This window comes from Myotis nattereri (genome assembly GCF_964212035.1).
Source record: "Myotis nattereri genome assembly, chromosome: 5".
Lineage (NCBI taxonomy): Eukaryota > Metazoa > Chordata > Mammalia > Chiroptera > Vespertilionidae > Myotis > Myotis nattereri.
The window spans coordinates 50,887,760-50,915,312 of NC_138080.1; the positions used below are offsets into that span (position 1 = coordinate 50,887,760).

The 27,553-nt window shown below is 39.0% G+C and overlaps 1 protein-coding gene across 2 annotated transcripts in view; it reads left to right on the top strand.

Annotated features, from left to right (window-relative positions):
- The window catches only part of KLHL2 (kelch like family member 2), a gene marked incomplete at its 5' end in the record, with an annotated part of 80,080 nt that overhangs the window by 29,513 nt on the left and 23,014 nt on the right, over window positions 1-27,553 (top strand). Inside the window, 4 exons of one of the 2 annotated variants that reach the window (XM_081091831.1) lie at window positions 3,103-3,224; window positions 18,029-18,191; window positions 25,007-25,116; window positions 27,277-27,393. In XM_081091831.1, coding sequence (XP_080947957.1) covers window positions 3,103-3,224; window positions 18,029-18,191; window positions 25,007-25,116; window positions 27,277-27,393 — 512 coding nt within the window. The remainder of the gene's footprint in view (window positions 1-3,102; window positions 3,225-18,028; window positions 18,192-25,006; window positions 25,117-27,276; window positions 27,394-27,553) is intronic. The other variant, XM_081091832.1, reaches the window with a different exon arrangement.

The following is a 27,553-nucleotide window of genomic DNA, read 5'->3' on the forward strand; positions in this document are numbered from 1 at the left end:
CAGAGTTCACTAGTGAAAGTGCTTATCTCCACCTAGAATGTTTGGTGGATGTTCAAGAATACCCTTGTTCAAGACTAATTTAAGTGTTATTAATTATATTAAGTAATGATGTCACATCTTAAATTGGCACTTGTTTTACTTTTTTTTTTTTTTTAAGGCATGTGAATCTTTTTTTAAAATATATTTTATTGATTTTTTTACAGAGAGGAAGGGAGAGGGATAGAGTGCCAGAAACATTGATGAGAGAGAAACATCAATTCAGCTGCCTCCTGCACACTCCCCACTGGGGATGTGCCCACAACCAAGGCACATGCCCCTGACCGGAATCGAACCTGGGACCCTTGAGTCCTCAGGCGACGCTCTATCCACTGAGCCAAACCAGTCAGGGCTTGTTTTATTTCTTATTCTTCTAGTCATTCATTCATCAAACCAATATTTATTGGGTACTTACCATATGTCAGGCATTATAAGATACAGAGATAAGAAAGACATCATCCCTGTTCTCCAGAAGCTCAAGAATTCAGGTGAGGCCCTGTCAGTGTGGCTCAGTTGATTGAACATCGCCCCATGCATCAGGAGGTCGCCGGTTCAGTTCCTGGTCAGGGCACATGCTTGGGTTTCAGGTTTGAGCCCTAAAAGGGAGTGTGTGCAGGAGGCAGCCAACTGATGTTTCTCTCTCTCCTTCCCTCTGAAATAAATAAAAACATATTAAAAAAAAAAAAAAGAATCCAGGAGGTGAGAACTAGGTATTATTGCTAGTAGATTTGCAGGAAGTACTCAAGTGTACTCATGGTGAGAGCCTAAGCCAGCCTTAGGTCACCAATAGGTAAGACTACCTGGAGAGATTCCAGGTGAATCTTAAAAGAATGTGTGGGGATTAGCCTGGGGAATGAGGGTTTGGGGAGACAAGGAAGATAAAGCTCATCAGAAGCATCATGGTAGGAAATTGCTTGGCGTGTGGGGAAAAGTACAAAAAGTTCCTTCTTGATATATTTTAAGCCTATAAGTAGGAGCGAGAGGGGAGGTCGGATAGCGAAGCAAGGGTGGACATGGAAGGGGCTTGCATGTCTGCGTGGGAGCTGCTGAGGGCTTCTGGGTGCCTCTGTCAGGTCTGTGCAGTCCGTTTTGGAGGCAAGGGAAGAATTAGGAGGTTCCTGCAGAGGGGTTGGCAAGAGGTGACGGGAGCCCCAGTGGCACAGTGGCAGAAGGGATGGGGAGGTAAGGAGATTGATTTGAGATCTGAGTTTAATTCTGCAGGTTTTGGTGAACAATGGGATGGATGGCTGAAGACGGGAGAGTTAAGAATGACCCTCAGGTTGTCAGTGACTGTGTCTGTGTGGATATCCTAGTTAATAGCTTCAGAGTGCTACATGATCAGAACACAGAAACCAAACTAGTCAGAGGGAGAAACTATGGGCCGTTGAAAATGACACAAGATGAACTCTGTACAGTATCATTGGATATCATCATCAGAAATACATCTCACAAAACCATGCTGTTTAAAGATTTCCTCTATGAGCACAGCAAAGGGCAGTAACTAAGGTAATATGTTACAACTAGAATTAGATCGAAATAGCTTTTACAACTCTCTTGAGTATGTGTTTTGATTCTTAGTGGTTACTGGAATTTTTTAAACTTGTAATGCAATTTGTGGCAAACTATTTGTAAATTAATGTGAAAAATAAAGATTAAAAGGTTTCTGAGGCTATGTATGATTGGCATTGAATTTGATAGTAGATAGACACATTTTCCGGGGAGAGATAATTTATATAAAAATCACATAAGGAATATATGAATTAGTAAAGTGTGGTTTAGAGCAGTACTTTAAAAACAGTAATATTAAAAACTGCTTAGCAGAGGACTGTTTTTCAGTTATATGTATAACTGAAAGTCAGACTTATTTTCGCCTAAGCTAAGTTATGCCTAAGTCCCAGAGGGTGAATTCACTCCTTGAGAACTATGGCTTTATGCTAGTTTGAACCCAGGCCCTGCAGGAGTTTGCACATCACAGGGGCCCTATAGGTCTATTAGACGCGGCGAATTCTAAAAGTTCACGTATAGGTCAATTAGATGTGGCTAATTCTAAAAGTCCACTTGGGAATCACCAAAGCATCTTCACTTTGGGCACAAAAGAGCTTCTAGATTGTACAAATCTAGTCTATCCACAAGATCCAGAGAGCGTAGGATAGGGGAGGGTGACTTATATGCAGATAAAGAATTATTTTTCCATGTTCCTCAATCCTCCTTCCCCGGTCCTTTTTCTGTATGTAAGAGGGGCGGGGAAGAGAAGAAACATGCTCTAAGAGCAGACACAACCCAGTCCCCTGTCTCCCTGCTATATAGACATGTGTACCTTTTTTCCTTAACTATCTCTGCCTTTCCCTGTGATACTGATGTATGTTTTCCCCCCTGGGAAGTAGCAGGTAAGTTTTTGAGATATTTTAGCTCTTAGGAGAACAGCTTCTTTCTGAGCTATTGTCAGAGATAATCCTCAGGAAAGCAGGCAGTTAAATGTATGTCACTATTATTTTTCCTTTCTCCCAGGGTTCGTGTTTGCAAAGGGATTTTGTGTAATTATGGATTTCCCTAGGCTTTTCTTTTTTAAAAAAATTAAATTTATTGGGGTGACATTGGTTAATAAGATCATGTAGGTTTCAAGTGTACATTTCTATGGTACATGATCTGTTGCATTGTGTGCCCACTGCTCAGAAGTCAAATCATTGTCCATTACCATATATTTGGGCCCCTTTACCCTTTACTTATCCCCACCCCTTCCCTCTGTAACTACCATACTGTTGTCTGTGTCTGTGAGTTTCAGTTTTATATCCCACATACGAGTGAAATCATATGGTTCTTAGCTTTTCCTGACTGACTTATTTCGCTTAGCATAATAGTCTAAAGGTTCATGCATGTTGTTGCAAATGGCTATATTTCATCTTTTCTTATGACCGAGTAGTATTCCATTGTATATATGTACCACATCTTCTTTATCCTGTCATCTGTTGAAGGATCCTAGCTGAATCCAGGTCTTGGCCACCATGAATTATGCTGCAATGAAACAGTGTTGTGTGGTAGTGTCACTCTTACTCCTTTGTGTTTTAGGTGAGATGAGTGAGAGCCGAGCAAAGAGAGTCCGAATAAAAGAGGTAGATGGCTGGACCCTGAGGATGCTAATCGATTATGTTTACACTGCAGAAATCCAGGTTACAGAAGAAAATGTACAGGTAAGATAAACACCCCATACCATTTAGTGCTTTATACATGACAGGTTTTTTTCTTTTTTCTTAAAAATTTTTAATGTTGACACTATTGCAGATGTCCTCCATTTTCCATGCCAGTTTTTAAAATCAAAAGTGCATAACCATCCAGAATACATTTTGTACCAAAGTAATATAATTCATTGTTAAAACTGTCTTTCTGAGAGACATTTGGAATAATTATATCTCTTTAATAATGTTTCTGATTTCAGTATTTTTTATATTCTTAAAGTTCTAAGACACAAATCTTTCTGTTCTCTGAATGACACTCATTCTTTTATGAAAACACTGTCATATTCATTTATAACTGCTGATTGATGCTGCCCACATTCGTCTTTATTCCCTTGAAGGTTAAAATCTACAAAGGATGTTCTTGACTACCAACAGCCTTTTTTACTTCTTTTATTAATTTAGCACTAGAGGCTCAGTGCACGAAATTCGTGCGCTGGAGTGGGGCGGGGGGGGGGGGCGGTCTCTCAGCCCAGCCTGCACCCTCTCGAAGTCCAGGAGCCTTCAGGGGATGCCTGACTGCTGCAGAGGTGGGAGAGGCCGCTGCCATTGCCTCTGCGCTCACCAGCCTGTGAGCCCCAGCTTCTGGCTGAGTGGCTCTACCCATGTGGGAGCACACTGACCACAAGGGGGTAGCTCCTGTGTTGAGTGTATGCCCCCTTGTGGTCAGTGCACATCATAGTGACCGTGACCGATCCTATGTCGATTTACATATTAGCCTTTTATTATATAGGATTCTCTTTCAGTACTTCTAGAGTTTAGCTAAAATTAGACATTGAATGGTTCCTACTTTCTATAAAGAACAAATGACTTATCTATATAATGTAAATGTTTAAATAATACAGATGTATATGAAGTAGAAAGTGAAAATGCATCTTTTTTTTTTTTTTTTTTTTTAATATATTTTATTGATTTTTTACAGAGAGGAAGGGAGAGAGATAGAGAGTTAGAAACATCGATGAGAGAGAAACATCGATCAGCTGCCTCCTGCACATCTCCTACTGGGGATGTGCCCGCAGCCAAGGTACATGCCCCTGACCGGAATCGAACCTGGGACCCTTCAGTCCGCAGGCCGACGCTCTATCCACTGAGCCAAACCGGTTTTGGCGAAAATGCATCTTTAAATTTGCACTTGCTCTGGCCGGTGTGGTTCAGGGGTTAAAGTGTCGGCCTGCGCACTGAAGGGTCAAAGGGTTGCAGGTTCAATTCCTAGTCAAGGTTCGATTCTGTACTCCCACTGGGGCATATGCGGGAGGCAACTAGTCGATATGTCTCTTTACATTGATGTTTCTCTCTCTCTCTCTCTCTCTCTCTCTCTCTCTCTCTCTCTCTTTCTCTCTTTCTCTCTTTCTCTCTCCCTCTCTCTCCCTCTCCCTCCCTCCCCCTCTCTCCCCCTCTCTCTCCCTCTCTCTCCCTCTCTCTCCCTCTCTCTCCCTCTCTCCCCCTCTCTCTCCCTCTCTCCCCCTCCCTCTCTCTCTCTCTTTCCCCCTCGCCCTCTCCCTTCCCTTCCTTCCTCCCTCCCTTTCACTCTCTCTAAAAATCAATGGAAAAAATATCCTTGGGTGATGATTAACAACAACAACAACAAACATTGCCCTTCCCTTCATACCCACCCCAGCCCACACATGTTGATCTACTGCTCTCTTTACTCAGAGGGTAACTTGTTTACTGTGAATTCTTTCACACATTGTCTATGCAATTACACACACACACACACACACATTTTCTTGACATAAGTATATTTTTACTATACCTGTTGTTGTGCAACTTGCTTTTTTCACTGAACACAGTGTGTTGGAATTCTTTCCACATCGATACATATGGGTCCAGCCTTTTCTTTTGTGTGGTACTCCATATGTTAATCAGCATGTATGATTTCTCACCTTTACAAAATGCTGTAGTGGATCAACGTTTTAAAATTTGCACTCAAAAATTTCATAGGATAGATTCCTCAAAATGTAATTGGTGGGCCAAAAGATACATGTGTATTTTAATTATTGATAGATATGCTAAATTGCTATCTAAAAGTTTTTATTTATTTATCCCCTCTCCATTAGGTAAACTGTGTTTTGAGGACCACAAAAAGACTTAGGACCAACTTCTAACTTTTGTTTTTAGTCCTCACTGGAGGATATTTTTTTTTTAATTGATTTTTAGAAAGAGGAAAGGAGAGAGAAACATTGATGTGAGAGAGAAACATTGATTGGTTGTCTCCCTTATGTGGCTCTACTGGGAATTGAACCCACAACCTAAGTATGTGCCCCAACCAAAAATTTGAACCCACAACCTTTTGGTGTATGGGGTGACACTCCAACCAACTGAGCCACCTGGCCAGTCAGGACAGGACTAACTTCTTAAGGAATAATCTCTAAATTCTACTTGCACAGATAGGAAGTTGTGGGTTCAGTCTTTAGTCCTTTGTAATTAGTTGAAATGTGCTGTAGGATATTTGAATGTGGAGACTGAAATCTTTGCACTTTAACTTGTTAAAACCTGCTGTTATTAGATCTGAAATATTGGCAGTGGTGATCTTTCCCAGGTGGCCTCATTAACCTTTGCTTGGAGGTCTTGCTCATGAGGTAAAGCATTAGAAAAATTTTGGTTGATACTGAAGTTATATATAAAATTGTGAATTAGGTGCGAGGTGAACCTTTTTTTTTTAACAGGGAGGAAAGTGTGTGGGACGTGTCATGCGATAACAGCACTGAAATGTCATCTCAGTCTGGTCTTTTCTGTACGGTCATGCTATTTGCTGGGTTCTGTGGCATTATTTTCAATAAAACCTTATTTTGGGGTGTTTTATGCTCCTTCTTTTTAAAAAATTGAGTGTGTGGGCCTCCTTGTGTTCTATATCTGGCCTTCCAACAAATGAGTTACTGCTTGGCTTCTTTGATTCACACAGTGTACCACATGGAGGGAAAGGGGAATGGATGATGTAGGCCTAAGAGACTAAACTGTGTGAATTCAGCCCTGAATGCTGTTTGTAGTGGAGGACGTCTCCCATGTTTCTCTTAATAAGTATCATGTTCTAGTCCTGAAATATTAGTCACCACAGCCTTTCAGAAAAATTTCCTGCCATGCTAATTTGCCTTTTGTGTGTATTGTGTAGCTCTTACAGAAATACATTCAAAGAGTTGTATTTGATCCACTTATTAAATACTTAACATTCATAGAGTTGCCCTTTTTTTTTTTTTTTTTTTTTGTGGGAAGAGGGTTGTCTCTTCAACATAGGGTTCGCTTGGTATATAAAAACTTATTTTATCTTCCATTGAAAAATACTTGTTTTGGAAAAGGCAGCTTGGAAATGAGGTGGATTAAAATAAGCTGTCTTTTCTATCATAAGAATTTTTCAGTGAAATGTGAATAAGGGTTTATCTATCAGTATTTGTGTCTGTCTATACTTTGTTAAGTCTTTCTTGTAAGTGCTGTTCACCTTAAGAAAGGCATGGCGTAGTGGGAGGTGTCTGGTGTTCTTGCTCGTGTTAAGCTAAAGCACGAAATAGCCCCAACAGAAGACCTGCTCTGAGTATTTCTGCCTTGAGAGTGCCGACAGTGGGGACAGAACAGTCTGTACTTCAAAGGTTTATGACTTTAGGTATATTTTGTCATTAGACCTCCTGTCAGGTGACCTCTCTTTTATACTAGTAAGTTTCTGTTTTAGTAATAAAGTGCAATTTTAGGATAGCAAGTATCTCGGTGTTTCAGGTTGGGATTGCATGTTGTATATAGGATCATAGTACCGAGACTGCTGAGGGCCAGCTGCGAGAGTCAGTCAGTGGCAGAGCAGGACCATAGCCCTGGTGGTCTGATTCCTAGTTAGGGCGCCTTCTGTGATACTCGCAGTCTGCTTACCACAACACATTAAAATACGTGTATGTAATAGCTGAATAGCTGCCTGACTTTGAGTCAGAATGAGGGAATGAAGTAATTTGAAAAATTAACTCCAAAGAAGGAACAATGATTACTGTATTATACAGGTACTGGGCTTTAATTCTTGTCAATTGAAGGTTTCCCTGTTTGTGTGTGTGTTGCTGTTCTTTTGTTTAGCACTTGGGTATTTTATTTATAGCAAGGCTGGGAATAATTTGAGCCAAGTGAGTTTAAGTTTGTTTATTTTTTAAAAGAGAAATAAAGGGAGAATACATATCTTACCATGACCATGCTTTTAATTGAACTTTTTGTTGTTGTTGCGTTGAGTAACTTAAATTTAGCTTGTTTCTAGAGTTTTCAGTCAAGTTTTGTAAACTTTATGAATTTGGGGACAGAGAAAATAAAGCCAAAGGCAACGATCAAGCAGGCTTTTAGACTTTTTGGGGTCATGGACTCCTTTAGGAATATGAAGAAAAACTGTGGATCCTTTCCTAAGTCAAGTGCATGTAAGCATGTATGCACAAGGTTTGCCCACACTTTGAGAGAATTCATGTACTTTGTGGTTTCTCTGTGTCCCTCAGTATTAAGAATACTTGGCTTTGTATACATCTGAAGAGTTTTCACATGGGTTTATTTTCAGCTAACAAATTAAGTAGGCATTACTCTATTTTGCAAATGAGAAAGTTCTGAAAGGTTAAGTAATTAGTTCAAATCAGACAACAACTATTAAGTTGTAATTAACTAGTGTTGCTTAAAAAGAGAGCTTATAAATTAAAAAATAAATATATTTTTATAACTAAAATGTATTTTTTTATTTTCCAAAAATTATTGAAGAGTTACTCTTCTTCATTTGGTGTGCTGATGAACATTTTTGGAAAATTCTAAAGGAGCTTGAATTTTTTAAAACATTTACTTCATTGCTAAATTTGTGATTTTGTACCATACGTTTTTCTCCTCAGCTTTTGGGTATTTGTTTTGGCTTGCTAAAAGTAGGTATGAGCTTTTCACTTGATGTCAGTGTGGAAAACCAAAGTCAGGATGTTAATAGACAATGACAAATGTGAGTAAATGCTCTTATGCCCAAGTGTTTTGAGTGTTCAGCCACAGGTTCTATCTACATTAGAACTTTTATCATCTCAGAGGATTTTAATAAGCATCTTGTAATTTTGAATGGATGAGTTTTAAACAGTTCATGAAACTTGTATGTTGCATAAATTGAAATGATTTGAGGTAGGAAATCTCATCCTTTTAGAAAAGGAACAGAATTTAAATGAGTTTTCCAAGAGACCTTTAAAAATTAATTTTTGGTAAGGAACACAGTCTCAGTACAGTAGAAAATTCAACATAGTGTGTCCATTTTATTGGTGGTGTAGAACAGGTTGTTTTTTTTTTGTTGTAGACAGGAAGTGCCAGTAGTATGTTGGTGTATAGTGTTTTAAACCCTGAGTCATTCCTAAAAGCAAGACACCCCAGGAGGGACTCCCTTGGTAGGAGGCCTGTTGATATGGTTGACCACTTAATTAAAAAAGGCTGTAAAGTGGAGAAACCATTTAAAAAAGAATACATGTACTGTATACTCTAAATATTTTTATTTTCTTTTTTTAAAATAATACATTTTTACTGATTTCAGATAGGAAGGGAGAGGGAGAGAGAGACAGAAACACCAATGACAATATAGAATCATTGATCAGTTATCTCATGCACATCCAGCTCTGGGGATGTCCCACACTGGGGAGCGAGCCCACAACCCAGGCACATACCCTGACCAGGAATTGAACTGTGACCTCCTGGTTCATAGGTTGACGCTCAACCACTGAACCACACCGGCCGGGCTAAATACTTTATTTTAACCTAAAACATGTAACTGTACAATTGCATCCCAATCTTTTGTTGTAAAACTAAGTATGGTCAGCTGCTCATTCTTACACACATACCACATCATAATCATCAATTCTCATTTTCTAGTTGTTTAAGTACAGCAAGGACTGAGACTTAAAAAGAAATCTCAGTGTGAAGTCATCTTCAAATTATACCATTTCTGTTTCCTTACTCTCACATCTAATTTGATTAAAAAATTTCCTTTTGCATTAACACATTGGTCAAGTGATTATAAAGCAATCAACTTAGTCTTCATAGGAACAACTCTGTTTTTACAGTCACATTTTATTGGATTACACATATCTATTTAAGTTATATAATTTCAATAACAAGTGCAAGTGTCAAACAGATTTGTGAGCAAATCCAACACATGTGTTGATAAAGTGCAACTCAGATGGAGGGGCAGAAGTGTGCAAGCATACTAGAGAGTATACTTTGCAGAGGACATGAGGAGAGTTGGTTAATCAGGTGGGTAGGTGAGCAAAGGTTGGTAAAGAGTGCTTTTGCTGCTTATATTTCTGCATTGTTTAAATCTTTAGTTGTTCCTGTCCCCTCCCCTCCCTCTTATAAGTAATGCTGAAATAAAATTTGTGGATTGTAGCCTATTCCAATTTGTGAACTATTTTCTCAGGATAGATTTCCAGAAACATACTCCCAGAGTCAAAGGCTTTCAGCTTTTACTAGAGGCTCGGTGCACGAAATTCATGCATGGATAGGGTCCCTAGTGGCTGCTGGCTGCCGGCCGGGGCCTCCCTTCTTGAACTCCCGAGGGGACATTTTGCATTTTAGGCATATATGTGTGTGTGTGTGTGTGTGTGTGTGTGTGTGTGTGTGTGTGTGTATGTATATTTATATATATATATTTATATATGTTTTTGGTAGCCCATAATGAAAGTTGCCTGTTTGCTTTCTAAGAGTTGGCTTGTTACAATGGTAGCAAAAAATGTGCTAGGGGCCAAGGCTTACTGTACCTTGACCTGAATGGATGTTGTTAAAAAAAATTGTATCAATAGTGATCAAATGTGCTCTTTCATTATTTTCTTTTATATCTATCTGATAATTAGTGAGGTATCAAATATTTTCCCAGGTTTGTATTCTGTGTTTGTTCTTTTCCGAATGGGCCCTGATTATATCTTTGACTTTGGCAATATTTGATCAAAAAAGAAAACAATCTATGTTTATTATGAATGAACCAGCATAGAATATCACCTTGTGAGGGAGAGAGGAAATCCTGGCATTCCATTGTCATAGGGTTGAATGTTCAGTTCAATCCAAGAAACAAGTCCTTGAATTAGAACTAATGCACTGCTTCTGGTCATGTGCCAGGCACTATAGTGAATGGTTGACCATGTCGTTTAATTTTTCAATATTCTATAAGGTAGGTGCTATTTTCATTATACATTTGAGCCACTGTTGAATAAGTGGGAGATTTAGAGAAACCTTGGGTTAAAAATAATGGAAAAAACAGCTGTAAAAAGATAATATTGGGGAGGTGGCTTTCAGGCAGTGCCCCTACTTTTTCCTTTGCATTTTCCCCTTCATTTTTATACTATTGAGAATGACATTAATTACAGATGTATTCTGCTTAAGAGTTAGTCTCTCTTAAAACTTTAAATACCTCTGGAAGGGTTTTGTCCTGGAAGGTGATGCGCTGTTAACCATTGATGTGAGTGAATAATAAGATGGCTTTCTTTTAGACCTTGCTGGCAGCAGCTATCCTGAGGGATGGACATTGGGCACAGATGTGGGGGAGGGAAGGTGAGGTAGGTGTATTTGAAGGATGAAACCCTTGGCAATCAGGAAAGGCAGATCTGGGTAGAGAATCATTGCTGGGTGCACGGAGCAGAGGGCTGGCTCCTGGTGGCCAAGGTTTAGGACTGAGATGTGCAAGTGCAAATGAGGTGGCAGGATGCCAAGGACAGACACTTCCTATTTCAAAACTGTACTCGGCCAGGCCTACATCCCAGAAAGAGGAAGGAAACTTTCTTCTTCCTTCTCCCCTGCACCCCCTGAGGTCACAGCAGTCAGGTGGCAGTGTTATGTTCATTGATATTGCAGTTTACGACTATATTTAATACTGTTTCTATGAGTAAATGTGCAATGAGCATCAAGCAGCCAATTGAGAAAATAAACTTGTGAAACATAACTTATTTTAGAAGATGTATGCTAATGAAAGTTATAGGTTATATTTCACAATGAGACTTTTTTACTTCAGTGACAAATAGCTTCTTTAATGTGTGGGTAATTTCTTCCCTCTGCTCATGCATGCCCTTTGGACAGCTGTTTCCCTTTTTCTTTTCAGGTCCTTGCTGACATGCAAGGTCCTTCCACTTTAAATAAACAGGTGCTTCTGATATGAATATAAAATAGCTTGGATATTAATAAAAATCTGCACTTACTGTAAAGTTAACAGTGACTGAGTTGTTAGTTTCACGTTTGCATGTTTTCATAAACATCTGGAAATCTTATATATGGAGCACTCAGACCCATTGGTCATATCTTCTCTAAATATACTGCTAATGGCTCAGGATTTAAAAGACTTACTATATAAACTGTTTCCCCCAATGGAGTAAATAAATACCCAAGCTGAAAATAAACTACACATTCGAATAGCCAGGCAGAGGGAGTGCACTTGTCTAAGTGAAACATCTTATGTGTAATTTGGCTTGTCAAACAACATGAAGTAGGATGAAAGCATCTTACTTTAACACATGCAGCTGGTGTAAGAGTGTCATCCGGGTGCTAATCATTTGGCTCGGCTACCTTCCCTGTCTAATGTTCAGCTTGTCTTCACTAATCAGTGGTAGCTTTCCCCCTACTTCTTTGTTCATTGTAGAAAACAACACCATAGAACAAAATTTTCAGGCTTGTATGTATCTCCTTACGTTGGAAATCAACATATCTAGGAGAAAATATTTTTTTCTATTTAACAAAATGATAGCATTTGAAGTTGTTTATTTAATTAGCTGGCCATATTCTTTTACTTCATGTTTCTCTAGCACTTAAGATATTGCTATTGATATGAACAAGAAGAGTAATGTGTAGAGCTTGTTCATTGTTCTGCTAGAGGCCCAGTGAGGTCCCTTCGAGGCCTGGCGCCACCCCAGGTGCAGCTGGCCAGGGAGGGACCTCGGGAGGTTGGCTTCTGAGTGTGTCCGGCCCCTTGCCCAGTCTGGCTCCACTAGCCACCTTCTAATTAATTTCCTTTTTTTTTTTTTTTTTTTTAACTGTCTTTTCCTGAAATGTTGCAGATCGGTTACAGCAAACAGAACGGCGACCTTCAAGGAAAACTGTCACTCTGGGCTCCTTTTTGATTAATTTCCTTTCAATGTGCATGAATTCATGTACCAGGCCTCTAGTTAGATCATAATGCTTTGTGGCTGGGGTTTACTGTATCAATATAATTCCACCTCATATAAAAAGCAGCACTAATTCAACTGTTTCTTTGCTCTACAGAGCTCAGAAAAATTAGTTTTAAAGTCATAAATTATTTCTTCAGACCTCTTTATTTTTTGTAATTCCTAAGACCTCTTGGTTACAATGCCCAAGATATTTTTGTGACCTAAGTAGAAAATTAAGGAATCACCTCTTGCCCTGACCAGTTTGGCTCAGTGGATGGAGCGTCGGCCTGTGGACTGAAGGGTCCCAGGTTCGATTCCGGTCAAGGGCATGTACCGTGGTTGCGGGCACATTCCTGGTGGGGAGTGTGCAGGAGGCAGCTGATTGATGTTTCTCTCTCATCGGTGTTTCTAACTCTCTATCCCTCTCCCTTCCTCTCTGTAAAAAATCAATAAAATACATTTAAAAAAATAAAAAAAAGAAATCGCCTCTTTAGATTGCTAGGTGTTTCCCACATTTGTTACTAATAATATAGCTTATAGAAAATAAGCGATGGGATTATGATAGCTCGAGATTAAAGCACATTCTTCCTTTCCAGTGTTATGTAGAAACCTCTGGAATCATAATGATGTCAGATATAAAATATTAGGATACTAAATCTCATTGATTCAAGGGAATCAATTGATTCAGGTTGTTTTCCTGAGCAGGATACAAGGGTAATTTCTTTCCTGGGTCCTTGTCCAGATGGATTTGAAGAATGAAGATAGGGACAAAAGGTGGTAGATGAAAAGGGTGGAAATTTATTGGAAGCAAATACAGACTCCCACGTAGGGAGGGAGTCCCAAGGAGGTGAGTCCTTAAGCTCTCTTTTGCTAAGGTTTATAAAGGCTGTATGTAGTTCTTTGTCACTTCATGCTCTCTTCTAATATGACCCCTTCCTCACGTTATGATCTTACTAGAGGCCTGGTGTACAGATTCGTGCACTAGTCGGGTCCCTTGGCCTGGCCTGCATCCTCTCCCACTCCGGGACACCTCAGAGGATGTCAGAGGCCTGGTGCATGGTTTTGGCCCAATCCCCACAGGCCGAATATCTGCACCTGGCCTCTAGTGTGCATATAAGATCTCTGGTTAATCTCTTCCCGCCCTCCCCCCTTCCCTCTGAGATTCATCAGTCTGTTCCATGTTTCCATGCCTGTGCGTTGAGCATCTGCTCCCTGGTGGTCAATGCACGTCATAGCTACCAGTCGGTCAGACGCTTAGCATATTTAGCCTTTTATAAATATAGATTAGAGGCTCCATGCACGAAATTCATGCAAGAGTAGGCCTTTGCAGCTATGGCGGCTGCCTCGATCCCTCCCTCGCAGCCATGGCGGCTGCCTTGATCCCTTCCTTGCAGCAACAGCGGCTGCCTTGATACCTCAGTCGTTCCAGTGTTCGGCCATTCGATCGATTTGCATATTACGCTTTTATTATTATAGCTCCTCTTCTAATTGGTCACTCTCTTTGTAGAATTTCAGCTTCAAAGCCCCAAACCCATGTGGTACTTCCTCCTTTCGAGCTCTCTTATCTTGTAACATTTCTCTATCTCTTGTTTTCCTCTTTCTGCCATTTGTTGTCATTTCTCTATCCTCTGTGAAAGTTTGTTTCCTTTTTCCTCCATGCTCTGTGGCTTTTCCTTATCTTCTGTGAATGGATGTCTTCCTCTCCCCTTATCCTGTGGCACCATTTTTATTCTCTGTGAATGTATGCCTTCTGGCGGCTCTACACCCTCACCTATGCATTCCTAAAATTCCTAAACCTGCCAGTTTTATCCCCAAAATTCCTTTCATCATCCACCAAATCAGGTCTCTCTAAAGTTCAATAATTTGTGTGCACTTCCATGATTTTGCTGTATTCTATACTACTAATACTATTACATAGTTAATGTTTTTCTATACATTGACTCAATTTTTGCTTTAATCTACTGAAGAAATAATTTATATTATTAAAATAAATAGAAGGTAACTGCAAAAACATATTACTAACTAGTAACATGAAATGTTTATCTGTGTGTCCTCTAAAAGCGTTATACCCGCCTTGGTTAATACTGTACTCATAGCAGACTCAGGCCTGTCCTGTGCTAGGTCTGTGGCCTTGGGCAAGTTACCCAACTTCTCCAAGCCTCCGTATTCACTTGTATATAATGGGGATAATGAGATATTGTTATCTGCCAAGTGCTTAGCACAGTACCTAACGCAGTTATTACTCAGTAAATAGAAACAGTTGTAAGAATGTGTTGTTGAGGTGTTTATTATCTTTATTGCTCTTGCTGAAAGAACAATAGAATTTCGGTCAGCACTTCTATTCTGCACCTTGAGAGGGGGCTCAAGATAATGGAACAAATAATAGACAGAAGAGTTGGTGAATTTGATTGTAGCCCTAGCTTTCCACTCACCAGCTACATGACTTGGTCAACCTGCTTGCCTCTCTAGTGTTTGGTTTCTTTATCAGACAAAGTAGGAGGTTTGGTTTGATTTGATTCCAGGGCATCAAGCTCATAGGCTGCCAGCTGTTTTGAGTGTTTCTGATTATGGGATATGTGTCATTTCAAATTTGGAGCATTTTAAAAAAATCTTTATTGTTGAAAGTATTACATATGTTCATCCCCCCACCCCCACCCCCCCATGGAGCATTTTTTATTTTGTTTTTCTTTAGCTGGCTATCCAACTAATATGCGAAGTAATTAGAAATTTGGTGTGGCCCTAGCTGCTTTCCTGTTTTCATCATGAGTGACTGATGGTGACCAGGGGTCATGTTAGTAAGCCTGGACCAGTTAGTAATTGTATTTGAGCTGTATGTCATGAATTTCATAATTATGAGCTATTGAAGTTTAGTCCTAGTAAAATCACATCATAAAACCGAGGCATTTTTGAAGGGTTTAGTGACAAAGGGAAAAGATGAACAAACTTGTTTTATACCTTTGACTAACACTTCAATTATATTTAATATGTTTGCCAAGCATGGAGGCATTTGACTCATTATTGACATCAATAAAAAAATATTTGTGAATTTCTAGCTGATGGCCTACAGATAAATAACTTTTATATTCCTGGCCTACCTGACTTGTTTTATACTCTTCAGATCTGAGATTCTACAATGCTATAAATTTCAGTCTCTTCATAAGGTAGACCTGGGTTTGATAGTGATGTTGAAATTATTCAGAATAAAAAATTTTAAAGCCTGTTGTAGCTGCTTTTTTTTTTTTAGATGGATACATATGTAAATGTGGGTCTATATGTGTATGTTAGTATACTATGAACTGAACACTGATTTTTTTTCATTTAATATATCTTAGAAATTATCTCATTCATATATACCATTCTTATTATTTTGAATGACTTCAGAGGAGTCCATCGAATAGATTATTATAAGTAACCAGTCTCTTTAAGATGGACATTTAGGCTTTTTTCCTAACTTTTGCTATTACCCACAATAATGCTCTAATGGATGTCTTGTACATGTGAGATTTTCTGCATATATTAGTGTACCTGTAAGTTAAGTTGCTGGGTCAGAGGATATAGGCATTTGTAATTTTAATTGAAATAGACAATTTGCTCTTCGTGAGGGCTGAACCAATATAGGGTGGACAAGAGTAGGGTTACAGTTGTTTTTATGGAAAATAATACAATAATTAAGAAATAATAATACAAGAATAAACTGTGTTTCATGTATTCACAACTGTAAACCTATTTCTGCCAACCCCTGTATACATTCCCACCAGCAGTGTATGAGTGAGCCTGTTTCTGCTCAGCCACTTTTCCCCCCAAGTATCTCTGTCTTTCCGTATTGCCAAACAATTTGACTATTACTGTACTACACTGTGGTGTTTCTGGAAAAATGCTGATTAGATGGGTGATCATTCCTATTTGTGCAAATTTCAGAGAGATTGAATCTTACGCTGAAGACCACTTTCTTAACTATTTGTATTTGCTGAATTAAATGGCTGCATTTGTTAAGCATCTTGGAATGCACTTTACATTGCTTCAGAGCACAATTATACCAGTGTAGGAAATCCTCCAATTTGCAAATTATCTCGACTAAAGTCTTCCATGGAGATTCATTCTCATAACATAATGAAACACATTATACACATTACACAAAAGGTTTGGCTGTAAACAGCATTATTTGCACTTTATTTTTCTTAAATTAGAAGGAAAAGGCATTACCTATACATACTGTTTTATGTTTTTAAAAAAATATTAGTTAATGGGTTTGGACTGAAACGTAAGTTATCCTCTTAGTCCTTAATTCATGACCATTTGATTATGTTCATGTGGGCACACACACAGTCTAAAGATCTGAGAGTTAAAACTTACATGTTTTTTTTAAGAAAATAGAGTGGTTTGTGTTACAGAAAGACACGGTGCACTCTCCCACATTTAGGACGACTTACATACATTTAGGAATATTGTAAAAGATATTCAAAATTATTATTTATTTTTCCTCTGTGGCATATCTGAAAGTCAATTACTGTAAGAACTTAGGTCTTGTTTCTTTTTGTTTTAATATATTTTTATTAATTTCAGAGAGGAAGCGAGAGACAGATAGAAACATCAATAATGAGAGAGAATCATTGATTGGCTGCCTCTTTCACACCCCACACTGCAACCTGGGCATGTGCCCTTGACTGGAATCGAACCCAGGACCTTTCAGTCCACAGGCCGACACTCTATCCACTGAGCCAACCCAGCTAGGGAGGTCTTACTTCTTTTTTATGCTTACGTGATCTTTTCTAAAATTGACCATTGTTCTAAATAGTTGAGGCTGTTTTTTCCTTTTGGCTTTTATAAAAGAACTGCCGATGTTTGAGAACTTCTTACGAAGTTTTCCTCCTAAATTTGACTTTCAAATATGGTCCTTAACATAGCACTGTACTAATTCACTTACAAGGAAAAATGTTTTCATCATTGACCTATTTGAAAAGCAGTTATAGTATTGGATATAGTACTTATAGTGAAGATACTAGCTAAATTGTATAGAATAACCTATAATTAAAGAAAATTTCTTGGAGTTATTCAAATAAAAACGAATTAAAATGTTACTAGGCACTTATCTTTTATGTTTTCCTTTTTAGCACATGTATTACATTCTAGAGACACTGTCTGCTTATAGCTAGAGACTGTTGAATTTAAAATGGTGCTACCCCCAAGAGAAGCAATTTGTTTTGTTGTTCAGACAGTGGATGAACAAAATGAGGCTTTGTTATGGTACGTACTCCTCTGGGCTCACGCCTGCTCCACAAATCACTGAAGCTCATCCCATGACTGCTCAAACTCAGGGAACAAAATCATTTTCACTGAACCATAGCACCCCCTAGCATCCTAACAACTTATATTTTTAAAATTCAAAAGACTATTTTGTATGCGTATAAAAAGAACCATTAAATCTAATATGATCTAATTGCTCTTATATTCTTATGACTAAGGAAGGACCTTTGAAAGATTCTATAAAAATTATGAGGAATGTGAAGAGGCATCACTCTTTTTTTGCAAATAATCTTTAGATTACTTTTTTGTGTATGGGTCTGGATGCAAATCGTAAGCTGTGGCTGGACCTCTTGTGCCCTCTGTAGAAGCAACAAATGGTGACAGTGTTTCTCCAGCAGTTGCCTTATCATGCTTACTTGTGTGTTACAGGTGCTCCTTCCAGCTGCTGGTTTGTTACAGTTGCAGGATGTGAAGAAGACTTGCTGTGAATTTTTGGAATCTCAGCTTCACCCTGTCAACTGCCTAGGAATCCGGGCTTTTGCGGATGTGCACGCATGCACAGACCTCCTGAACAAGGCCAACACCTATGCAGGCAAGTCACAGAGGCTCGCTGAGCTAGAGACCAGGAGGAGTCTGGAACACTTGAATTTTGAAGTGAATCTATAGTGATTTCTGGAAAATCATGTCCTGTTTCTGGATCTTGGCCTTATAAGAAGACATTTAAAATGTTATAATGGTAGCACAGTATAATTCAATCATGTTCATAAAATTCTGAACTTGAAAAGAAAAACACTATAAATTGGTATTGAGCCTAAGTAATAGAATACCTGACTTTATGCAAGTTTTGAATCCCTATGTATTTGTCTTTCAAATTTTCAAGTTAATAGTCATTGCTTGCATAGGAAATGAAGTCATTTTATCTCTGTGGCTTTTTACACCCTCCTCTTGAATACATGAAGACAGCCTTGTTGCTTAAAAATCTTTAAAGCAATGAAGATCTAGATGTCTTTGGGTGGAGTAGAAAAGTAGATCCAATAAAAACAAAAAACTGGGAAAAAAGAAAAGTAGATCCAGCCCTGGTCCATGTTGCTCAGTGGTTAAGAGTGTCGGCCTGCCTACCAAAGGGTATCGGGTTTGATTCCTGGTCAAGGGCACGTATCTGGGTTGTGGGTTCACTTCCTGCCGCCTGGTTGGGGCACATGAGGAAAGCAACCAGTCAATGTGTCTCTTTCACATTGATGTTTCTCTCTCCCCCTCTCTCCCCCTCTCTCCCCCTTTCTCCCCCCCCCCCCCCCGCCCCCTTCTACTTTCTCTGAAAAGCAATGGAAAAGACTTCCTCAGGTGAGGATTGACAAGAAAAAAAAGAAAAGTTCATCCAACATAGTCAGCCCTCTGCTTAGACAGTGGGTTCTAGGATCTTGTGCTGGCATCCTCTCCCTTGGCAGAAGAAGGGCTTGTTGCTGTTGTCGAGGAAGCCATAGGATGGTTGCTATGTAGGACCCTCAGATCCCCCTCTCTGGGGAGGAGAGATTCTTGTTATAGCTTTGGATGTAGCTAAAGAACACAAAAGTAACCAATAATTTACTTTGCTTTGAGTTTATAAACATTTAAATATATATATTAAAAGTAATTATTAGGAAGTTTGTTTGTTTTTTTAACCATCTTTCTGGAGGATAAACCTTGTGGAAATTACAGTCCACCATCAGTCCTCTGAATCTGTGAGACCCAATAGGGAGAGTTACTATAGGACCTTCATAACCATCGCCCCTTAATTAGCTCTGTAACCCCTACTTCTTCCAGCCTTCAAAGGCGAGAGCCCTTCATCTAATCTCTGCTCCATCGTGTTTACTTTGATGAGTAAGGGACATTTTGACACATGGACCTGGGCAAAGGGTATGTGTGTGGGGGAGTCTGGGGGCGTGTGTATGTGTACGTGCACATGCACATGCAGAGCATTGGAAAGGAGAATTATTCCCAGAACTCCTTTTGCATTTATCCAAGAAATAATGGTATAAGGTGGTTAGTTGAAAACAAAAAGCCACAGTGCTTCAGTAAAACATAATAGGTCCAATAAATTTGAGCTTTATAGATTTCTGTAGATTGGCCTGACTGCCCTTTAAAAAATTGTTTCAGTAGGAAAATGTGATCTGAGTTCCAGAAAGCTTGTTTACAGATAAACTTTTAGAACACAACCCTTTTGTAAGTTGGGGAATGCCTGTAATGTGTAATGATATTCATGAAATCTGTGGGATGAGGCATTTTAAGAAAAACCAAAGACAAATTAGAATCCACTGATGTGTTTCCATACAACCAATTCTCTTCTTCAGCTAAATAGAAAATATTTCTTCTAAATCCATAAAATCCATCAACTACTAGACATAATGTGCCTGTTTTCAGTGATTTATATCAGGTAAACCAAGGAAGCATATGTATTTTTTGATAAGTTTTGTGCATAAAGTAATCACTATTTAACATTGTATCTTCCTTGGGCTGCTAGTTGTCTCCAAAGCGCTTGATAAACATTACTGACTCTGAAGAGATGGGTAGGGAAAGAATGGATAAAGCAGGATTGATGCAAAAGATGTCCAGACGTGCTTTACGTGATGTACTTACTAGATCGCATAGTTTTACTCTGTCAGAAGGAACTCATTTACTCTGCTTTCAGGAAACAGATTTTGTTAATTCTTTCTTTTATTTAAAATCTTAACTTCGTTACAGTATGCTATAAAAGATTAACAGTTTTCCATCAATATTAGAACATCTCCATATCTTAGTTTCTAGAGTCCTTCTTTGTAATTATGCCAAGGATTTTTTGTGGAAAAATTGTCACTTTCATCCAAATTATAAAGAAAAATTGGATTTTCATTTTGAATGCACTCTTTTAAATCAAAGTCTAGTCTTAAAGGATGTACTCTATTAAACCATACTCCTGAGTCTTTTTTTTTTTTTTTTGATGTCAGGAATAATGTATTTAAGTGCCGGCAGCCTGGGAAGATGGGGACTCTTGTCCCAATGACCATCTTAACATCTCAATGCAGGCAGAGGTTTATAAGGAGGGAGAGAGAAAACGGGACAGAGAGATTAAGGGGAGACGGTTGAAAAGTTCTCTGCATGCAGACCAGCACAGTCTGTTCGGATAAGGAAGGACGCAAAACTGGTCAAACAGTGTCTGGTATGCATCATGGTTTTACGGTTGAAGGTCAGCAAATCTCCCAGAGCTGGAATGCCTGAAGGTCAGAGCCTGTATCTTTTGAAGTTAGGTCCTAGAATTCAGTTTATTACAAAAGGATTTGACTCGGGAACAGGCCAGGTGGAAGAATGCACAGGGCAAGGGCTGGGGAAAGGGCACAGTTTCCGTGCCCTCTCGGGGTGCACCCACATCTCCACGTGTTCACCAGGTAGGAAGCTGCTCCAGAGTCTTAAATTTGCTTGAATTTCTTAAGTTTACAAGCAATATTTTATAATATGATTTATTATGAAAAGCTACAACACATAACAAATAGAGTAATACTCATTATCTAATTTTAAGAGTTGTCAACTCACGGACAATCTTCCCTCTACACCCCTCTTTACATACTGGGGAGGTGGGTCAAAGGGTATCACCTCCAGACCATTGTTCTCTTACTGTCACCATCCTGAGCTCTGCACTGGCTGGCTGGTTTCCAATCTGCAGCATTCTCTCTGCAGCCTGTTTTCTCTCTAGGTCTCCAGGTATACTTGCCCTTGACGCTTAGATTGCCTTTGCCCCCTGTACTTGATTTCCCCTGCTCTCAGCAACTTCCACATCTGTACTGTTGGCTCCCTTGCCCTTTCCTAGTTCCTTGTGACCACCGTCTTTCCTCCACAAACATACTTGCCACCTTAGACCACAGTTCCAGGGCACAAAGGGCCTGGTTGGGATTTGGAATTCCAAGGTCTCATCTTCTGTGCTGACCGTATTCCTCCCTTCTCCCGGGCTTGTGTTTCTTCATAAACCTGTGCTCAGCTATCTCTTAGCTGCTCAGCTGAGACCCAATGGTCAGTCATTTCTTAGCTACCCTCTTTATGTACCTGGCATTACCCAAATGGCTGTGGGTGATAACAGGACCAATAAAATTTAACCTCTGCTTACAAGGAGTTTATAGGCCAGTAATTGTCAACTCACGCCTAAATTTAGTATATTCAGATTGTGCCCTATTTTCTGTAAAAGCAGTTCTCATAACATTTTCTTCTGCAATCAATTTACTTCAATCGTGTGCCACCTTTCCATAATATAGTCTAGGAACCACTGCGTGGGGTAAACACCTGTCAAAACAAGCACATGCATTTGAAAGCTGCCCTCTATGTTGAAAGAGTGGTTTTAATAACAGCATTATTACTCTTGACAGTGTGATATGCATACCAAAGAATAGGTGCTGATTATTCAAGGATCTATTGTAACATTAATTGACTGACACAGAAGATTCTTTGGAGAACTGTGAAAGCATTTGATATATAGCACTTCTAGATTGAATTCGTGTAGACTTGAATGAGACTTCTTAAAAGGATTAATCGTTTTTCTATTCTCTCATTCATTATGGCCCTCATTTATGCCCTAGCAAACCACAAGTATTCTTTTTAAGGATATATATATTTTATTGATTTTTTACAGAGAGGAAGGGAGAAGAAGATGGATAGAGAGTTAGAAACATCGATGTGCTTCCTGCACACTCCCTACTGGGGATGTGCCCGCAACCAAGGTACATGCCCTTGACCGGAATCGAACCTGGGACCCTTCAGTCCGCAGGCCAACGCTCTATCCACTGAGCCAAACCGGTCAGGGCCACATGCATTCTTTCTGCTCTTCTTTGTTGACAGTTTTTCTAGCTGAGATGAGTTAGCTGTGTTCAGGTTTCATCAAAACTGTGTTAATGGAACTGCTGGAGATATAGAAATGCATTTTTTTTCCTACAAACTAATAGTATTCAGAATCAAAGAATTATAGTGTGTTAGCTCTTGTAGGGAACCTTAGCATTTATCTAGTCTAACACTTTCATTTTATTAATTAGGAAAATGAAGACTAGAGATATCTTTATTTCCCCCCAAACACTTTGTCTTTCAGAGGTGAGCTGTTTGTGGATCTAAAATACTGTTGTTATCCATGCACTTACCTTGCTTCTCAGATGAGAGTCTAGATGGGGTGTAGAGGGATTAAGGAATCCCACGTGGCATTTAATTTTGATAAAAAAGGTGCTTAGAAATCAGAGTATTTGTACCTTATCACTGCGTATATACAAAACAGAACAAGCAAAATTTTGGACTTCTGTTGTTGAATTCATTGACTTAATTTGGGATGAGGGACCTGACTTGGTGTGATAAATCCTAGGGATTGTCTTTCATTTCTTTCTTTTTTTTTTTTTATCCTCACTAGAGGATATTTTTTTCCATTGATCTTTAGAGAGTGGAAGGGAGAGAGGGAGAGAGAGAGAGAGAAGCATCAACATGAGAAAGACACATTGACTGGTTGCCTCCCACAAGTACCCTTGACGGATATCAAACCCGAGATCCTTCCACTGAGCAAAACTGGCCAGGGCTGTCTTTCATTTCTTGATAAGCTTATCTTATTTTCAGAAGGGACGCAAACAGCAACATTCAACAGCTATAGAGAATAAAGAGAAGCCTTCTATTCTATATAAGGAAGAATTCTATATAATAGAAGAAAGCCTTCTATATAAGGAAGAATACACACACATATATATATACTGTACTATGTATACTATACACACACACACACACACACATATATAATGTATGCACTACATATATATTTAATGCATTTTGCATATTTATGGCATAGTCTATGCCACTGGGAATTATGTCCTTTTGCAATTATGGGATTTGTTCAGAGAGATGGAATTGATTGTTGAATGGTAGTATAACTAGGTTGGCTTTACTCAGTGACAGTGGTAAACCATTAAAGGAATATTACTAGTGTCACCGTGAAAGCTCTGTGCTAGAAACAGAATAATCTGTCAACTTGTGAGTGAAAGGAGTGGAAACAATAGATGAGGTTGGTAACAGAACTAGTGTAATGAAGATAGGAGGTGGCTGAAGCAAGATTGTGGATATGGGAACTAACCCTGGATATAAGTAGAGGAAGAAGCCTAAATGCTGAGATGACTTGCTCTTTAGCATTACATTTTAAGTAAATGCTTTGTTAGGTACATTTTAGTTTGTGTGTATGTATTGCCAGTATACAATAGCTGCTAATTTTGACTGTACCTTACTGAGGTATGGTAAGCTGAATAAAAACTCATTTAGTAAAAGGAAAGAATTTCTTATCTTGGCTTTGTGACTTCTATTGGCCAAACCAATCCAAAGATGTTAAGGTTTTAGTTGATAGTGTATTCAACAGAAATCGATAATGTAATTGTGTCCTGAAAGGTGTAAAATGATTGTCACATTTTGTTCTGCCCAAATCAGACCATATCTATGAAATCGAGTTCATTTTCAGGTTACATGTTTTGAGAGCGATGGATGAACTGAATCCCAGGGGAAGCCTCAGAATCTTTAACAGGGCTGTTGAAAGGCACCTCTCTCCTGGAGGCAGTTAGTGATGACTGAAGGATGTGACTACTACTTTAAATGCAAAGACAGCATTGCAAAACTCCAAGGAACAAAAAATGAAGGACCTATAACACCACAAAAGGGTCACTGCAGTCTTCCAGTAACTGAACCCAAAGACATGGAGATCTATGATTTACCCATTAAGAATTCAAAATAGCTATTTACGGAAACTTAAGGAGCTCCAAGAAAACACAGAAAGACAATTCAACAAAATTAGGAAAACAGTATATGACAAAAGGACAAGTTTACCAAATAGAAATTCTGGAGTTGAAGAATTCAGTGAATGAAATAAAAACTACACTAGGGAGCATCAGTGACAGATTGGATCAAGCAGAATCAGCTAGATTGAAAACAGGAACTTTGAAACTCCAGTCAGAGGAGAACAAAGAAAAAACATTGACAATTAGTAAAAAAGCCTTTGATACCTATGGGATACCAAAAGAACCAATTTGTGTGTCATTTGAGTTCTAGAAGTAGAAGGCTATTGAAAGAAAGCTTATTGAAAGAAAAATGGTTGACAGCTTCCCAAATCTGGGAAGAGGTTTGGATATTCAAATTCATGGAGCTCATAAGTCACCAATAAAATTTCTCCATTATTTTGCATGTGGATATCGAGTTTTCCCAGCATCATTTGTTGAAGAGACTATTCATTTCCCATTGAGGGGGGTTGGCACCCAAGTTGAGATCATTTGCCTTGAGGAAGAACAGTTCTTTTTTTCATTATTGGATTAGATTAAGAAAAACCCCTTCTTTTTTAAACAGTTTGAAAGTATGATAATGAAATGTTGGTGTTAATAGATTTTCTTTTTAACCTCCAAACAGAGCAACATTTTGCAGATGTTGTACTTAGTGAAGAATTTCTCAATCTCGGCATTGAACAAGTGTGCAGCTTAATCTCAAGCGACAAACTGACCATATCCTCAGAAGAGAAGGTAAGTATAAATGTCCCCCCCCCCCCCCCCCCCCCCCCCGTGTATAGTGATGTAGTATTTTTCTTTTCCTTATTTCACTTTGGTAACTGTGATCCTGTATGTGTAGTGTCAGCCAGTGATCTTTGATTTGAAAGTTAAGAAATTTGTTGATTGTCTGTGTAAATTACTGTTTCTTCGCTCTTAGGAGATGTTGAAAACTGTTAGGCATTAGAGTTTTGTACTTGACCCCTATGGGAAGGACTTGCACACATTAAACTGTCTGAAACAAGTGCCTTTTGGGAACTGGGTTTCTTCCCACAGCTAGAGGCCTATAAGAATTGTGATCTAAAGGCAATATTTCTCAACCCAAAGTAATTGTACCATCATGTAGGTTGGAAGAAGTTACCCTGGGTGGCAAAGTTTAGCTGCTTTCAGACTGAACACCCTTGATTGTCCTCTTCACTTAGAGTGGTCCCCTGTCACTTACATCCCAGCCCTACCAGGCCTCCTCCCGTCCAGAGCACCGTGCAGCGCTTCACCTGCTTGTAGACTCTGTCTCTCCACGTTTTGGGTTGTTTTTATCAGCCACCTGCACCGTTGTTAGGGGTGGTGGGAGCTGCTTCTCCCAGTGGGTTTTTCTCTTTGGGTAGGTTTTGTAGCCCAGGGGAATCAGGGCACCAAGTTTGTGAACATACTATGTTTGGAGGAAGCAAAACTGGAACTCTTTCTTCATGTACTTTGCGTCTAAAGTTGTGTAAACTTTCGTTGTATTCCTCATACCAGAAACTGTCATAGAGTCTTAGGTACAAGAAGATGAACAAAATAGAATTCTTGGCTCATAGATTAGAGGGACAACCAGTGGGGTAAATGAATACAGAATGCAGAACCTCTAAAAAGTTTAAGCACTAGGAGAATACTTGCATTAGAGAAATGAAGGCTCTTGTGGTTTTCTGTTGCTGTATAACAAGCCACTCTAAAATATAGTGACATAAAACAATAACCGTCTTACTTTGCTTACAATTCTGTGGACAGAGTTCATGCAGGGCATATAGGGACAGCTTGTCCCTGCTCTGCAGTGTCAGGGCCTTCAGATGCCTGGCATGGTTCTGCTGGAGCCATAAATCTGGGGCGGTAGCCTTTCTGTACATTGCATCCTGTGTCTGGAATATCCAAGATGCTCCTTCACTCATTTGTCTGGCTTAGTAAATATCAAATGAGAGGTACTAACTAAATATATACAAGTACTATTAAAGTACTTATTAAATTAAAAGTAGGCCAACCACTTGATCCAGCAATCCCATTTCTGGTTATATAGCCAAAGAAAATGAAAGCAGGGTCTCAAAGAGGTATTTGCACTCCCATGTTCATTGCAACATATGCACAATAGCCAAGATAATGGAAACAACTTCGTGTCCATCAACAGATGAATGGATAAAGAAGATACGGTATATATATACAATGAAGTATTGTTTAACCCTGAGAAAAAAGGAACTGCTACCTTTTGTGACAACATGGATGGACCTTGAGAGTGTTATAACGCTAAGTGAAATAAGTCACACAGAAAGACAAATACTGTATAAAATCACTTGTGCTGTATGTGGAATCTCAATAAGTTGAACTTTGAAACAGTAGAGTGAAGGTTACAAGGGGTTGGGTGGAAGGGTAAATGGGAAGATGTTCGTTAAAGTGTACAAACTTCTAGTTATAAAAAGATGAATAAATTCTGGGGATATATACAGCATGGTGATTATAGTTAACTGTATTGTATTATATGCTTGAAAGCTGCTAAGAGCAGATCTTAAATGTCCTCACCACAAAAAAGAAATGGTAATTGTGTGATATGATGGAAGTATTAGCAAAAGCTACGGCAATATATAAATCATTTTGCAATATATAAATATATTAAGTCAGTACCTTAAGATTGTATACTTTAAACTTACACAATGTTATCTACCAATTATATCTGATTAATTTCAGAAAAAAATAAAGTATTTGCTAAACAACAAATAAAAAAAGGAAAGAATTTGAGTGAAAAGTCAGGATTTTGGGGGAAAATTGAGCCATGGGTTAAACTTGGATTATAAGCAAAACTTGTGTTTTGAAATGTAGTCTTATATTTTATTCAGTTGCCTTGGTACATAACTCATTACTTATTTTCCTTTTCCCCATATTTTCCACAAGGTGTTTGAAGCAGTAATAGCTTGGGTAAACCATGACAAGGATGTAAGGCAAGAATTTATGGCTCGGCTGATGGAACATGTACGGTTACCTTTGCTCCCTCGGGAATATTTAGTTCAGGTAAAAGCATTTGCAAAACACATGAATACACATGTCACCGTGTCACTGGGCTGTCTGCATGTAGATCCCTGTTACAGAATGGTGTGAGTGGAGCGAAGGACAGAGGGCAGTCAAGGCACATGCAGTCCTTGGTCTGCTCTCTCCCAGGCCATCCCCATTC